Genomic DNA, 14,301 nt, shown 5'->3' on the forward strand with positions numbered 1-14,301 from the left:
ATACCATAAAAAGTAGTTTTATTATTATTTTTTAATAACAGAAACATATATATATATACCAACTGATATGTTCAAATTTAATTCAAAGTACCATTATCACGTATACTTTTTACTATATAACTCTTTATCTTTAATCCTCTTTCATCAAAAACTATTTTATGATCTCCTGATCTTAATTTATTTATGAGATATTGTACAAGAAAATAGCCAAAGAAAAGCTCTCTAATTTTTAAGGCAAGAAAAGAAGCAAAGTTTTAGAAAACAAAAAAACAGCAGCCAAAGGTATATATATGCATGGCTTCCAACAAAAGTGGAGACTTTCTAGATTTTGATCTTTATATTACTACTCTCTTTTCCTTTATTAAGTAAATTTATTTGTTATAATATTTATGGTTTTAGTATAGGCTTAGAGAGGTTTGAAAATTCTCTTAAATCGTTCTCCAAATATATATATATATATCAGCAAAAAATGATTAGAGATATTATATCACCATCATCAAAAAGCAAAGGAAATTGAGAATAATACATGCATGGGGATGAAGGACACAATATATACGAAACGATCATATAGCGTTACATATTCATAAAACAAAGGAAGGATCCCATTTAACTAAAACACAGGACAATGACAATATACACAGTTGCTCTCTCAACTCCAAAGATTGAAAGATTCTAACACTTGATCAGAATTTCATTCAAAAACAGTGGTTTTCTGATCATAATTTCTTAGATATTTCAAGTTTTTACACATTTGATTCTTCATCATCAAGAAGTGGAACTTTAGCTGAAGACAAGGAATCATCATTATTCTTGTCGTCAACATCTTTGTCTTTTCCTACTCCACGATCTTCGTTAACTTGCCCCCACATTACTGTTAAATACCCCATTCCAGCTATAAATGCTGCCATCACACTGCCCAATCATACCAAACAAAACAAAAAAAATCTCACTTCCATCAGCACAAAGGCAGAAAAAAAAAATCACTTCAATCGATTAGAAAGTGCATTCTGAGTTACATTTTTTATCTTTTGGTATTACATGTGAAAAACTATAGTTGGACGACTAGACTGTAATACAAAAAAAGAGGAAAAATGATGCAGCCTTGATAGTATTTTTCAACCTAATAATTATGATAGTTGTACGTGCCTTTCATTGTGAGAAAAAAAGATTATGTAACAGAGGACGCAATCAAGTATTTTTCAACCTAGAAATAATAAAAACTGTACCTTCCGTAGTGAAAAGTGTCGCCAAAGAAGGTGGCACCAAAGAAGGTAGCAAACAGAATACCAAAAGGCTTAAACATGGGCACATAATGTGGCCCTTTCTTTTGCATGCACCATATTTGCACTCGATTTCGAATCAAACCGCTAAAAGTTCCCTGCAAAGATTTTCACCTAAAATCAACGGTCTGGTTTCTACTTACGTAACAACAAATTTATCATATCAATATCATCAACATCAATTAATTCCTTAGTTTTAGTTCTTACAGTTGCAATGATGAGATAGAGATCGAAGCTAGATTTGATTGTCCATGCACTTGAATCATTGACAACAAAGTAAGCCACAATTGCTGACATAAATGTGCCCACTATACTATAAAATGAGCCAACTTTCATCACTTGCGAGTATTGTTTTACAACTCCCAACTAATCAAACAAAAAAGAAAAAGAGTATATATATGTTAAAAACACACACACACACATGGGTTATTGTGTATAAAAATAATGAAAAAGAATATTATTATTATTGTTGTTAACCTGAATAATGTTCCATATAGAGACACATAATGTAGCAGCTGCTAATAAAAGGCCACCAAAAATCCAACGATCTGTGGTTGAAGTAAACACCAAAAGCTTCTGTTTAAATTGTAAATGTGTAGAAGAAGATGGATGTTGCCGTACAGTTGGGCCTAGGTAAAGTTCTTCGCATGTTGCTCCTATAACCGAAATAACTGTCCCAACTACTTTTGTTATGAAGTTGGGATTCTCCCACTCTATTTTTGTCTTCCTGAAATATCAAATACTTTTTATTTTCTCTTTTCAATCATACATGTTAGGTCAGAGGAACTATGCTCGAAATCATATAGATAATTACCCGAGAAGGATCGATAGTAGGAAGGAAATGGATGGAAGCATAAGACCCATTGCACAGACAACAATTGGAGAGCTGTAACTTAGGCCCAAAAAGGCTAGGTTTTGAGATATACATATCCTACAAAGTCCAAACAATCAAAATCATTTTTTAATCTCTTCATGTCATATCAGTAAATGTTATAATGTATTGGTGTGTAATATAATTGATTTATACCAAATTTTCACCTCTCCAAACTATTAAAATAAGTAAATTCTTGTATTGAGCTTAGAAGTCAAAGACAATTTAATGATCCGGGCCTTGTCTTTGTCAAACAGTAAAAGGATCAAGCCCAACTAAACTAATTAAGATTATTATCTTTTTATGAGTAATACTTACGTCGATCATAAATTCCACTTGTTTATTATTATTATTATTATTATTCAGTTCAACTCCAACCACATGACAAAAGTTAGAAAAAAAATGAAAATTTTTAAAAAGAAGAATGAATAGTGATGTTGAACCGTTGTTATAAAATCAACAAGAAAAACGTAAACAGAAAGGAAATCGATAAAAAAAAAATTGTACATGATTCAATGACAATATGTTTGCTATACCAATGAACGCAGAGAGAATAAGTTATTAGAAGGTCTACATATAACGAGGTTTCTAAACTTAAAGCCAAACAACAAGATTTAATTCTTTGTCAAGTACCCAGATAACAAAATCAAACGACTCCAACAATTAACCATCAGGCTGAGTTGCAAAACAAATGGGTGCAACCCTGAATACATCTCTCATATAAATCCAACGATATCAGAACATCGTCAATTACGACATTACTCTACCTGTCTCCTAAATACTTTATCTTTCCTTAAGCTACTTGGAGTGAAGATATAGAGAGAAAAATAGAGAGAAAGAGTACGAACCCAGTTAAACCCAAGAGGAAAACTCGAAGGAGAAGAGGAAAGGAAAACAAAGATTGTTGAAATTCCAATCTGCAAAAAGTTTAAATTAAAAAAGAAGGTAAAGTTTTAAACTTTAAGTGAAATTTATAAATAGAGAGATAAAGAGGGAATAATTGATCACCTTTGATTGTAATGAAAGATGAAGGAATAAGGAAGAAGAATGACGGAAGCAACAGCATTTGTATAAACAACAAAAACAAAAGTAGACATTCCATAAGTAATGGCAGTTTTAGCCAATATTGTTAATGCAATTGTGCAACCTTCCATGGTGACCATAGCTAAAAATGGAACCACCATTTCCAATATTCTTCCTCCCTTTACTTCCATTATCATTTTCTTCTATTTTAATTTCAATTTTCTCTTTCTCTCAACCTATTGCAAAAAAGAAAAGTTCAAACAAAATTTGTGGGAAAAATAAGAAAATAAGTGTGTCATATTTATGCACCACAAAAATCAAAAGGAACTAACAAAGGGTAACCTTTCAACCCATCGTGCAGCTACTTGAGAAAAGAGAAGCAGCGGCTCGAATTTTTGAGTAATTATTTTAAAGGCTGACGTGAGGCAAAAAAAGCTGACTAGATATATACATGTCTTTTTAAATATATATATATAAATATATATAATTAAACTATTAAAATTTTAGTCTTTGTTTTTTGTGTAAAACATTAGACCACCAGACGTCAAGGGGTCATTATAATTTAAATTTTTATCATAAAGTTTTGTTTTCTTTTTCCTTGGGTTAGGGTTAAAATAAAAAATAAATTAATGTAAAGAATAAAGAGAAGATGACAAATCAGCTTTGCATAGGGAGGATGGAAATTATTCGGCCTAATATTTGCGTGGCCGACGTTTAATTTGGCCCCACTTTCAAACTTATAAATATCTTTTCATTGGTCCTTTGGAATTACGTCACTACCCCCCGATATTAGGCTTCTTCAATACTTTCCATACCTTTAAATACTATTTCGTTGGGTTATTTTAAATATGGTTAAGAAGTTTTAACAATTTTTTTCCCTTTAATTTATAGTTTGTTAATAATTTAGTTTTATTTTAGTAAGATGAAGTGAAGTTGATGGAATTGATTTTCCAACTTTTGTGTATAGAGATTCCCCCTACGTTGCAATTTCATTCATCACATTTGTTTTAATAAGTAACATTTACTTCAAAATTTTTAACCATAGTTAAATATTAATTTTTATTACGTTAAATTTTTCTATGATCTATAATAAAATCTAAACTCGGATTAATTTATTGGTGTATAATTTCTTTATTTAACCCCTTCAAATAAAATCACGATAGAGATTAAACGTCGAACTTCATCAAAATCATTTTTTTTATTAGATTCATAATCACTTTAAAACATTTTTAATATTTTTTAATGTAATTTTCATATATTAAAATTATAAAAAAAAATTAGTGTTTTTCATTACTTCCAAGAGGTTTGGTTTTTAATTCTAAACATTTTTTATTTTTTGGAAGAAATTAAAAGGATACATTATTGGAGAGTTATGTGAAAAGCATTAGGTGAGGTAGAAGAATCATTTGTTGGTGAAAAGCTTAGATTTAGATGGATGCCCAAAAGAAAGTAATTTAGGATTATTCACTAGCTAGATTGTTCTATATATATATATATATATATGAACCTGATTTTTTTGTCACTTTTACTTTGTGATTCCAAAAACTCGATTGTTCCTATTCATCCATAAATTTCAAAAGTCATGTCGTCATATATATTTAGCCATATAATTAACTTCGTGGCAAACAAGATGGTAGGGAAATACATATCGTTACTTAGTTTGTTTTGCAATACATGACATCTGATGATTCACAAGATGCTTCTACGAAGGATATCTCGAAAATTTTGGACGCCTAGCATCTTGAAACATGAGTTTTCCAAATTTTCCTTTTTAATTCTTTTATTTCTTTTCCATATATGTAATTAAAAATAAATATTGTCTACCATATATATCTCTAAGTTATATTGCTTTAAGTGTGATATTTAAATTTTAATTTTACTTAATGTTTCTTTCATACAACTCTTAAAATAGTATAATGTATGATTTTGTTGAGAAAAATAACGTATAAAATCATATACTATATTATTTTAAAAATAAACATATTATATAAATCTAAATTGTATTAAATTAATTCTAAATCAATAAATAGTCATTTTTGAACCCTAAGTAAATTTAAATAATCTTTTAAATAAAAATCCTACGAAACAAATACATTTATAAAAACAAAACACATTTATAAAAAACTAATATTCTCACGTACATGTCTAAAATATTCATACAAAACAAACATAGGTCAAACATCTTTTACTTAATGACATCCAATTTTTTTTTACCATTTCATCTACAATCCCAAAAAGAAAAAAAAGTCCCAAAGGGCAGCATAAAACAGGTCAATTAGCATAAATTCCAATAGGTGGTCATATACAAAAAGTATTTATAAACATTATATATAATTATTTGACTCTATATATATATATATATTAAAAATATAATTATTTTAACACATAAATCAAAATTGAAAATATAAAAACTAAATTAAATTAAAAGGGAAAGAAGAGTAGATAGACGAGAATATGAGAATAGTATTATTATTATTTAAAAGAAAGAAAAAAAAAAGAGATGAGAATAGTATTAAAAGTTTAATTTAATTAGGATAACCTAAATGATCATATAACTATGTTTTCTAATTTAAAAACAGAGAGAGGGTTTATTAAAATAATTTTGGAAGGACTTGAACTCGTAAAAGGGTCGGTGGCTTTTATGTCTCTCTTATCATATATTTATTTTATTGCTTTTTTATTAGTATTATTATTGTCAATCATCATTATCTACAATAAGCAAAACCACTTCACAATCAACCACATTTTATTGCTTCTTCTTTCCAAATGTTGGATAAAAGCTATGTGATACGTACAATCTCACACTACATAATTGAAGTATACTTATATGCACATATCCTTTTTAATTAATTTCTCTAAAAATTTCATTTTGAAGCATTCATTATATTTAAAAGTTTGAATTCTTTTTCTTGAAGTTTGAATTCACCTTGTTCTAGCTAACTTTTTTTCAATTTCCTTTTTCATTATAAAAAATGTAATTATCAATATCACCTTTTAAAATGTACGTAATTACGATGTCTATCACTTTTGTTAAATAATTAAGAGTATAACAATAATCTTAAAGACTTATATTGCTAATATAAATAAAATTTATTCGTAATAGGCTTTTATTAAAAATATTTAAATATTTCCTCTCTAACCTATTCTTGTTTGCATGCAACTTTTTGGCACCTACATTTCATATTTTATAAAATTGTGTTTGTGGTACACCTACTACTAATTGTCTACCTTTTGTTTCTTGTGAAGAAAATCGTAATGACATTGTTTTTTGTTTTAGACTTCATACCATTAGAAATATAGTTTTCCTCTATTATAAATTCATCAATGTAAAATTCTTACAATAATCTTAAAGACTTATAATTTTGATGTAGAATCTAAAATTTTGTTATATATTTAATAATATTTTTACATTGTACTAAATTTTGTTAATACTTTAAACTTAATTGCTACAATTAGTACCACCGCTCCTAATAATAAGGACACACAAGAAGAGAAACATTCTCCACCATCAACTATATATGAATAAACACACACATTTACATACATGCATGAACGCATTTGTACTGTTTGTGTGTATACAAACATATACGTAAAGAAGATTTAATTAGTAAACACTTTTTTAAGGAAAAAAAAAAGGAATGAAGATATGTTTTCAAAATTTCAAATAGTTGTCACGTTTATGTAATTGTTATATAGAAATGAAATGGATTATTATTAATGATTATTATCATTATTAAGTGGGGGTGGAATGAAATTATAAGATGAGTTGAAAGGTAGCAACAAGTTGACCCTAAGTGGCCGGCCGTCGGCCCCGCCATGGCGTTGGCCGTGCACTTTGGCGTCATGAACTAATCCCCACATCATAAACTCCGACTCTTCATCGTGCCTTCCATCCTAATTTCTGACCCTTATCTACATTTTTCTTCATATATATGCTTATTTATTTATTACATAATGTAAACCAAATTATATTATATATAATATATAATCGATATCGAGCAAAAAAGCCAACCCTTTTAATTTCAAACTATACTTTATAATTATAATATAATGTCAATGTTCATTACTATTTCAGCATTTTACTTCACACATAATGCCTCAGCCAGCTTCTACTTTCCGTTCTATTTATTTTTTTTTAAAAAAAAAGAATTTGAAGGAAACAATGAAATATATATATATATATATATATAGGTCAAACGATAGACATTTTCAAATTTTCGAATTTTAAGAAAAGGGAAAAGTAAGGGATATGCAGGCCATGTCTTAGCAATGATGTTCATTTTAGTTTTGCTAAAGTGGGTAATTATAATCATACAAAAATGAAAAACCACTTCTTTTTAATTAAGTTGTATAATTGGTGTATATTTTGACATCATCATGTCAAACATTATAGTATATGTTTGTCGGTTCAATAATTTTTAAGAGCTTTCATTTCTTAACAGAGAAATCACACACCATCATCTGTTTCTTGTTGGATTATATATATATATATATATATATATATATATATATATATATATATATATATATATATATATATATATATATTTAACTCACAAAATTTCGTTTTCGTTTTCTTTTTCTTTAAGGTATAGAGAATATTGGTTTTGTTGGGGCATCTTAGGAGACATGAATAGCCCAGATCCTCAAAATATATTATGTATGTGTGTGTATATGTATCTGGGCCAATTTTCACTTTATCCAATAAGCTTTTGTTTTTCTTTTATTTCATGCATGTAGCTCTAAAAGAGGCTTGAGAATTTATGCTTCAAACTATATAAATTCGATGCACATGTTAATTAAAGGGGAAAACAAATTGAGTCATTGAGATGTGATATTAATCAGATAACACAAATTAAATTTGTTGAAACAACAAAGTTCCAAAATTTTACATATATATATATATATATATATTTTTTAAAGAACAACCTCTTTAAAGTTAATTGAACTTTCAGATGGGTTTGAAAAACAGAAATTGAAGCTAAACCCATAAAGTTAATACCAATTTGTGGTTAATTATATATTCATTCAAATTTTAAACTTTCCTTATAAGTATATGACACCCTCTTCCAAAATTTTGTATCAATAGTGTAATAGTAAATTAGAGCTTTAATAATTCTATGGAGACAAAAAAAGAAAAGAAAAGAAAAAAGTAGTATATGGAAAATTTGAATGTGGGGGTGGTAAGGGGGGGTCTGGGAAGAAGGCCTTATGGTTTTTTTTTTTTTTATCTTTTGGTTAAATGATTAATTTATACTGTTTGATGTGGTGGGCTCTCCATTTGATAGTGCCCTAACACTGGATTCCAATTTCTAATGTTTCTTCTGTGTGGAGAAGACAGCAAAAAACCATTCACTATAATTTCACATCCTCCTTTACCAATTCTTCTTCCTTTTTTTTTTTTTTAAATTTTAAAAATAATAAGATGAAGAAATAAGAAAAATGGGCCTTCAAATTTTCATTAGGTCCAACCCAACTACTGCAAGAGAGAAGATTTTGGCAGAAGATCAGCATTAAACAATACACAAATTTTCTCTCTAATACACATTGCTTTTGGTCTTAGACGAAGAAGAGGGTGCGTTAATTTAGTTGAAATATCTTTGAGCATTCCAATCCCTTTTATCTTGTTAAATTTTTTTTAAAAAATTACAATACACAAAACTTCCAAAAAATCTACCATTCTCACTCGAATCTAGTTGAAAAACTATATATATATAATAGAAAGACAGAGAAATGTTTAGTTAGTTTTAAATGGTAAAATTTGAAAAAAATGAGTATATGCCGATTATGTAGAAGCTATAAGATTATATAGGCTGAATTCTATCATATGTTTGTAGTGCAACAAAAAAAAAAAAAGCGTACGATGATCTGAACACCTTAGAAAAAAATGACCATCAACTAAAAATATAATTGTCTAACATTTGAAAAAATCGAAGAAAGTGAAGAGTTACAAACATTACAATTTGAAGCACTTTAAGTTTCGTGTATTAGTTGTTATTGGGGCAGAAAGAGATTTCTATATCGTTGTAATAATTTTTCACATTTGGTTTTCGCTCCGTGCCCGTAACATTTTTTTTTTTAATTCATGCTGTGGTTTAATTTTTCCCAACAAAATTATCACATTCACTTTTATTATCCATACCATTTTATTGAGAGAATAATAATTAAAGTGCAGTTTGATAAGAGGGGTGTATACGGTTCTATGGGGTTGAATTTTGGGATGAGATCGAAAAAGTTAAAGATTCCCACTTTAAATTGTAGGGAAGAAAAAGAAAGAATTAAGAAACAGTGTTCTGATAGTGAATGTATGTATATAATTGGGGGATTTGATCATACAAATTGAAAAGAAAAAAGAAAATATATATGTGGGGTTTTGGCATAAACATTAAAGTAAGTATAAGAGAGAGCTTTGTAGCGTTAAATTGATTATTGTAGCCATCCGTTTATAATCGTTATTAATATTTTTGATATAGACCATTTTAGAGCATACTAAGTGATAGAGTTTTATGAGATCAAATTTTAGACTGTTGTAGTTTTAGAGTAGAGTGTTGAAAAACTCAAAACGATAATCTAAACATATTTTTCTGTAGATAGAGCTATTATTTAACACCGTACCTGAATCCAAGTACTTTGTCGTTAATTTTGTTTTTGAAACATGAAATGAACTATAATGCAATCGATAAAATAAAATATAAGATAGGGTAGTGTCAATGTGACACTCTATGAGAGGGATGGTGTCCCACGAAACACAGTCAAGTTGTCCTGAAGCTATACAGAGAGCTGGCGCTGAAGATGCCAATTCCATCTCCCTATGCTCTCTCTCTTGCAACCTTATAATATATTAACAACTTTAATAATAATATTTATAATTATAATAATAATAATGGTGTCACTATCAAACCACTGTTCACTAAAGCTTCCAACATCATCAACAAATCCCTTTCCCACATCCCCCAATTACTTTCTCCACACTCACATATATACATCAAATTAAAAACACACACACATACACTCCCATCAAATGAGATGATCAACTTTCAAATACTTTTTGTATGAATTAAACACATGAATGACAAAATTCAAGAAACTATTTTAGTTAAATTTGAAAGAAGAAGCTCAAAAGTCAAAATTCAATTCATCTATCAAACAAACCTAACAAGAAGGCTTTAGATAGCCTATAGTCAATGAAACCCTAATGACACATCTAATTAGGTATCACGTATTAAAATGTGATAAACCTAGCTAGTGAAAACCCTAATGACACATCTAATTAGGTATCACGTATTAAAATGTGATAAACCTAGCTAGCTATGCCTCTACTAACTATGTCATGAAAAGACAAAAAAGTTACCTAAAAAATATTAAATAAAATATAACTAATAATTTGAGGTTAGTTTTAAACCATTCGGATCAATATCTCACAAGTCGAAACTTAGAGACGAGTAAAAACAAGAGATGTAAAAATAATTGTGAGCGATATTTTGAACAAGCTAGTTGCTATATGATTCAAATATGCCTATTTTAGGGTGGGTATGATAAGATGAGTCAACAATTTAGCCACGTGAAGAAACGATCGAAAAGTTTTATAAATTCAAGAAACATATAATAATAATAATAACAGCAATACAAAAATATATGTGTATATATATAGATAGGGTATTTCTGTATACACACAAATCTTCTCTACACACCAAACTCCTTTATAGTTACTTTGTTTGTTTGTTATGTTGATTAGGGTTATTTTTTCAATGTTAAGAAAGAGGGAGGGAAAGAGAGGGACAATAGAATGGAGAAATTGAGAAGTCTTTTTCAACTCAAAATATGATGACAGAGCCCTTTTTAGGCATTTGATTTTTCTTTCTTTCTTTTTTTTTTCTTTTCTTTACCACATTCAAAAACTCCAATCCATCACAATCAACTTTTTTCTTTCAATATGAACTTTAATTTGTTTCTTTTCTTTTAATATCTCTCTTTTGAAAGGCTGATAATTTTGCATGGTAATAGTGAGGGCTACCTAAGTTTTTGGTTCATTGGTGTCCAGCTCTTAACTTTGCACATGCATATATACTATCACTATTATTTCCACCTTCCAAAAATTTTAATATATATATATATATATAGTACTTTAAAAGTTACAATAACATACGTAAAAGTAGAATAAATTAAAAAAAATAAATGTATAGGTATAGCATTATTTGACACAAATATCAAAGCAATTTTCCCATTTTGTCTTCTCTTTTTACCCATTAATTATTTACCCTCTCTATTATGTCCTTCAATTTATTTACTACCTGGTGGTTGCTACCATGTCTTCAATAATCCACAAAGGTTTTTGTGTTATATATAAGAGAAAAATAAGCAGAAATTGCGTACTCCTGCTCTCATCTTTAAGTTTTCAAAATCTATTTTTTAGTTTTTAAGAATATTATAACCGTTTTTATTGTTAAATTTTTAAAAATAAATTTAAGTAATATATAGTTTCTTTTTATTATTTTTAAATTAGAAATTTTAATTAATTTTTAAACTTATTTTTCCACTTTAAAATGTCATCTGATTATTTAAGAGATAATAAAAGGACATTTTGAACTTAATCTTAATAATCCAAGGATTAAAAGGGTATATTTTAAAAATTCAAAAGGTAAATACACCTATTCCAAAAAAATTCAGAACTAAGGCTTAGTTTTGGTGGTGTGTTGTAGTTTTAATTCATAATAATTTTTGACAATCAACCGTGACTCTAGAAAATTTTGTTATGAAGTAAAGTAAATTAGTGTTTGAGCTATCACGAGTTTATATACCTCAATTCGTATATACATATACTAAGAACCAAAAGAATTTAGATCTAAATCATCCACTTCCAATTTGTATTAAGAAGGAATAATAAAATGATTAAGTAGACGTGCTATATAAAAAAGAAAATTGTATTATCGATAATTTAATATTTTTAAATATTTGTTCAAATTTTTAAATCATATATACACTTTCCTCTCAAACATGTATTATTTAAAGTGACTCAAACTTTTATATGTTTATTTTTTAAATTAAACATTAAAAAAATATTCCAAATATATCCTAAGTTTTAAAAACCGATCAAATATTCTTATTCTTAAATTTGAGGACTCACAAGACAATTTTCTTGAGGGAAAAACATCCATTTGAAGAATTGTTTGTTTTTTAGAGGGAAGTTGTTTGGTTTGACACCATGTAGTAGTAGTAGTAATAATAATAATAATACTACACTTCTCTAGTAATATGGTATAAATTGAAGTAACGATTTATTATTCTACGAATAATTAAATAATGGGAGCTTACCAACTTTCTCTTTTCAACAAAACTAAATCCACACCGTTCTTCTCAACAATTATATAATTTGTATTTGATTACAATGTAATATATATAAGACTCAGCCATAATTTTAATATAACCATTAATTCATGTGTTAACAAAGAAAAACCAAGAGAAGAACCTAATTATATAAAACAAATAAAAACTTGAAGTTTGGCTTTGTTTTTTACTGAGAAGAACAAAAGGTTATCTGCAGAGAGAGTGTGTATTGTATATATATATACAACAAGCTCTTCCCAATATCAAATGCCCCAACAAAAAAAAGATATATCAACATCTCAATTCCTTTAATTCCAACCTGCAGTAACAAATTTTTACCAACTCTTAGTAGTTGTAAGCAACCCTAACTGTAAAAAAAGCCTGCTTCTTTTGCCAGTTTGTGTCTTGCTAAAAAACAAGCTTTTTTTTTTACCCTAATCTTGTAAAAATTACCAAAACTACCCTCACAATTATACCCAGAAAACAAAATATGGGGACAGAAGTATGGGAGAGGAACAGTGTTTTTATTTTTTTATTTTTTATTTTTAAATTTTTCAGTACTTTTAATGTAAGAGATAAGAATGGATGAGATGATATATTCAAAGTTTTGATGATCAGTTTGATAATAATGTATATATTATATATACATAAAATCTTTGACCCATTGGCCTTTTTTCTTCCCCCATACCTAAAAATTCTTCCTTTTCCCATTCCACCCTCTCAGTTTATGTCTCTGTTTTTTGTTTCAACTATGTACCCCAACAACAAAATTAATGTTTTGTGTCCACCACTAAATTAAATTCTTTTTAAAATTTTATCTCTGTTTGGGAAGAACCGCCCATTTCTAAATACGAAAAAGAAAAACAATTCAGAAATCAAAACAAAATAATAAAACTAAAAGAATATAAGAGTTTACCTGAGAATCTACAGCCCACGCACAAATTACTCACCTCTCTGTTAAAGTAACTATCAATACCTTTTTCTCCACTCTCAAACAAGAAAATACGAAAGGGAATTTAACTTAACACATCAGTCTTAAGCTGTTTGTAATTGGAACAATTTAAAATTAGTTTTATGGTGTATAGAGCTTATATATAATTTTTTTTAATGTATATTTTGAGAGACAATTGCTCTTCTAATATAATATGTATATATGTATATTTTTGGACAAGATCATCATCCTCATCAAAACTGCATTTTGTTTCCATCAGTACTGACATTTATGTCTACAAATTCAACTCTTTGTACCTTCATACCATTAATATTATTACAACCCCAATGGAGATCGTAATAAATAGTAATAACGCTTTGTTTTGAGAGAGATATTATTCTTTTCAAACCTTTGTGTTATTCCATGTGGTGTTGTAATTTGTTCTTGTTTTTGGTATCTTGGGGTGTTTATGGGTTGAATGTTGATTTTAAAAAAATAATATGTTATATTATATATCTATACTTTATATAAAATTTACTAGGCTTTTGCCAAATCTCACCTCTAAGATATCATCGTTGCTCATATATTATATATACTGTTTTCCTTACTTATATAACCATAATCGAATTTGATCACATTTCCAAACACTAACACTCCTTCTTACTTTGAACTGAGAAAATGAAATTATGGTAATAGTAATTGAAGGAAGAGCTAAGTTAAAATGAACAGAAAAAAAAAAAAAGTTGGTCAAAGAGAGCAATAACAGAGACTGCCATTAAACTTTCTTTGGACCTTTAGTGTCAGACTGTGAGTGCAATCATGGAAAGTTATTTTATTTATTTTATACATACATAAATTTATATAAATGATAT

At 28.1% G+C, this 14,301-nt stretch overlaps 1 protein-coding gene across 1 annotated transcript; it reads right to left on the reverse strand.

Moving 5' to 3' along the window:
• Positions 1–533: 533 nt before the first annotated feature.
• On the reverse strand, positions 534–3,550 carry LOC103489028 (WAT1-related protein At1g70260). The gene is made up of 7 exons (XM_008448016.2): positions 3,160–3,550; positions 3,000–3,068; positions 2,095–2,211; positions 1,758–2,007; positions 1,488–1,646; positions 1,227–1,378; positions 534–912 (listed from the first exon to the last, which is right to left on the reverse strand). The coding sequence occupies exons 1-7, from the start codon at positions 3,369–3,371 to the stop codon at positions 744–746; spliced, it is 1,128 nt and encodes a 375-aa protein (XP_008446238.1). The 5' UTR covers positions 3,372–3,550; the 3' UTR covers positions 534–743.
• Between the last annotated feature and the right edge of the window lie 10,751 nt (positions 3,551–14,301).

Source organism: Cucumis melo, chromosome 10 (genome assembly GCF_025177605.1).
Source record: "Cucumis melo cultivar AY chromosome 10, USDA_Cmelo_AY_1.0, whole genome shotgun sequence".
Classification (NCBI taxonomy): domain Eukaryota; kingdom Viridiplantae; phylum Streptophyta; class Magnoliopsida; order Cucurbitales; family Cucurbitaceae; genus Cucumis; species Cucumis melo.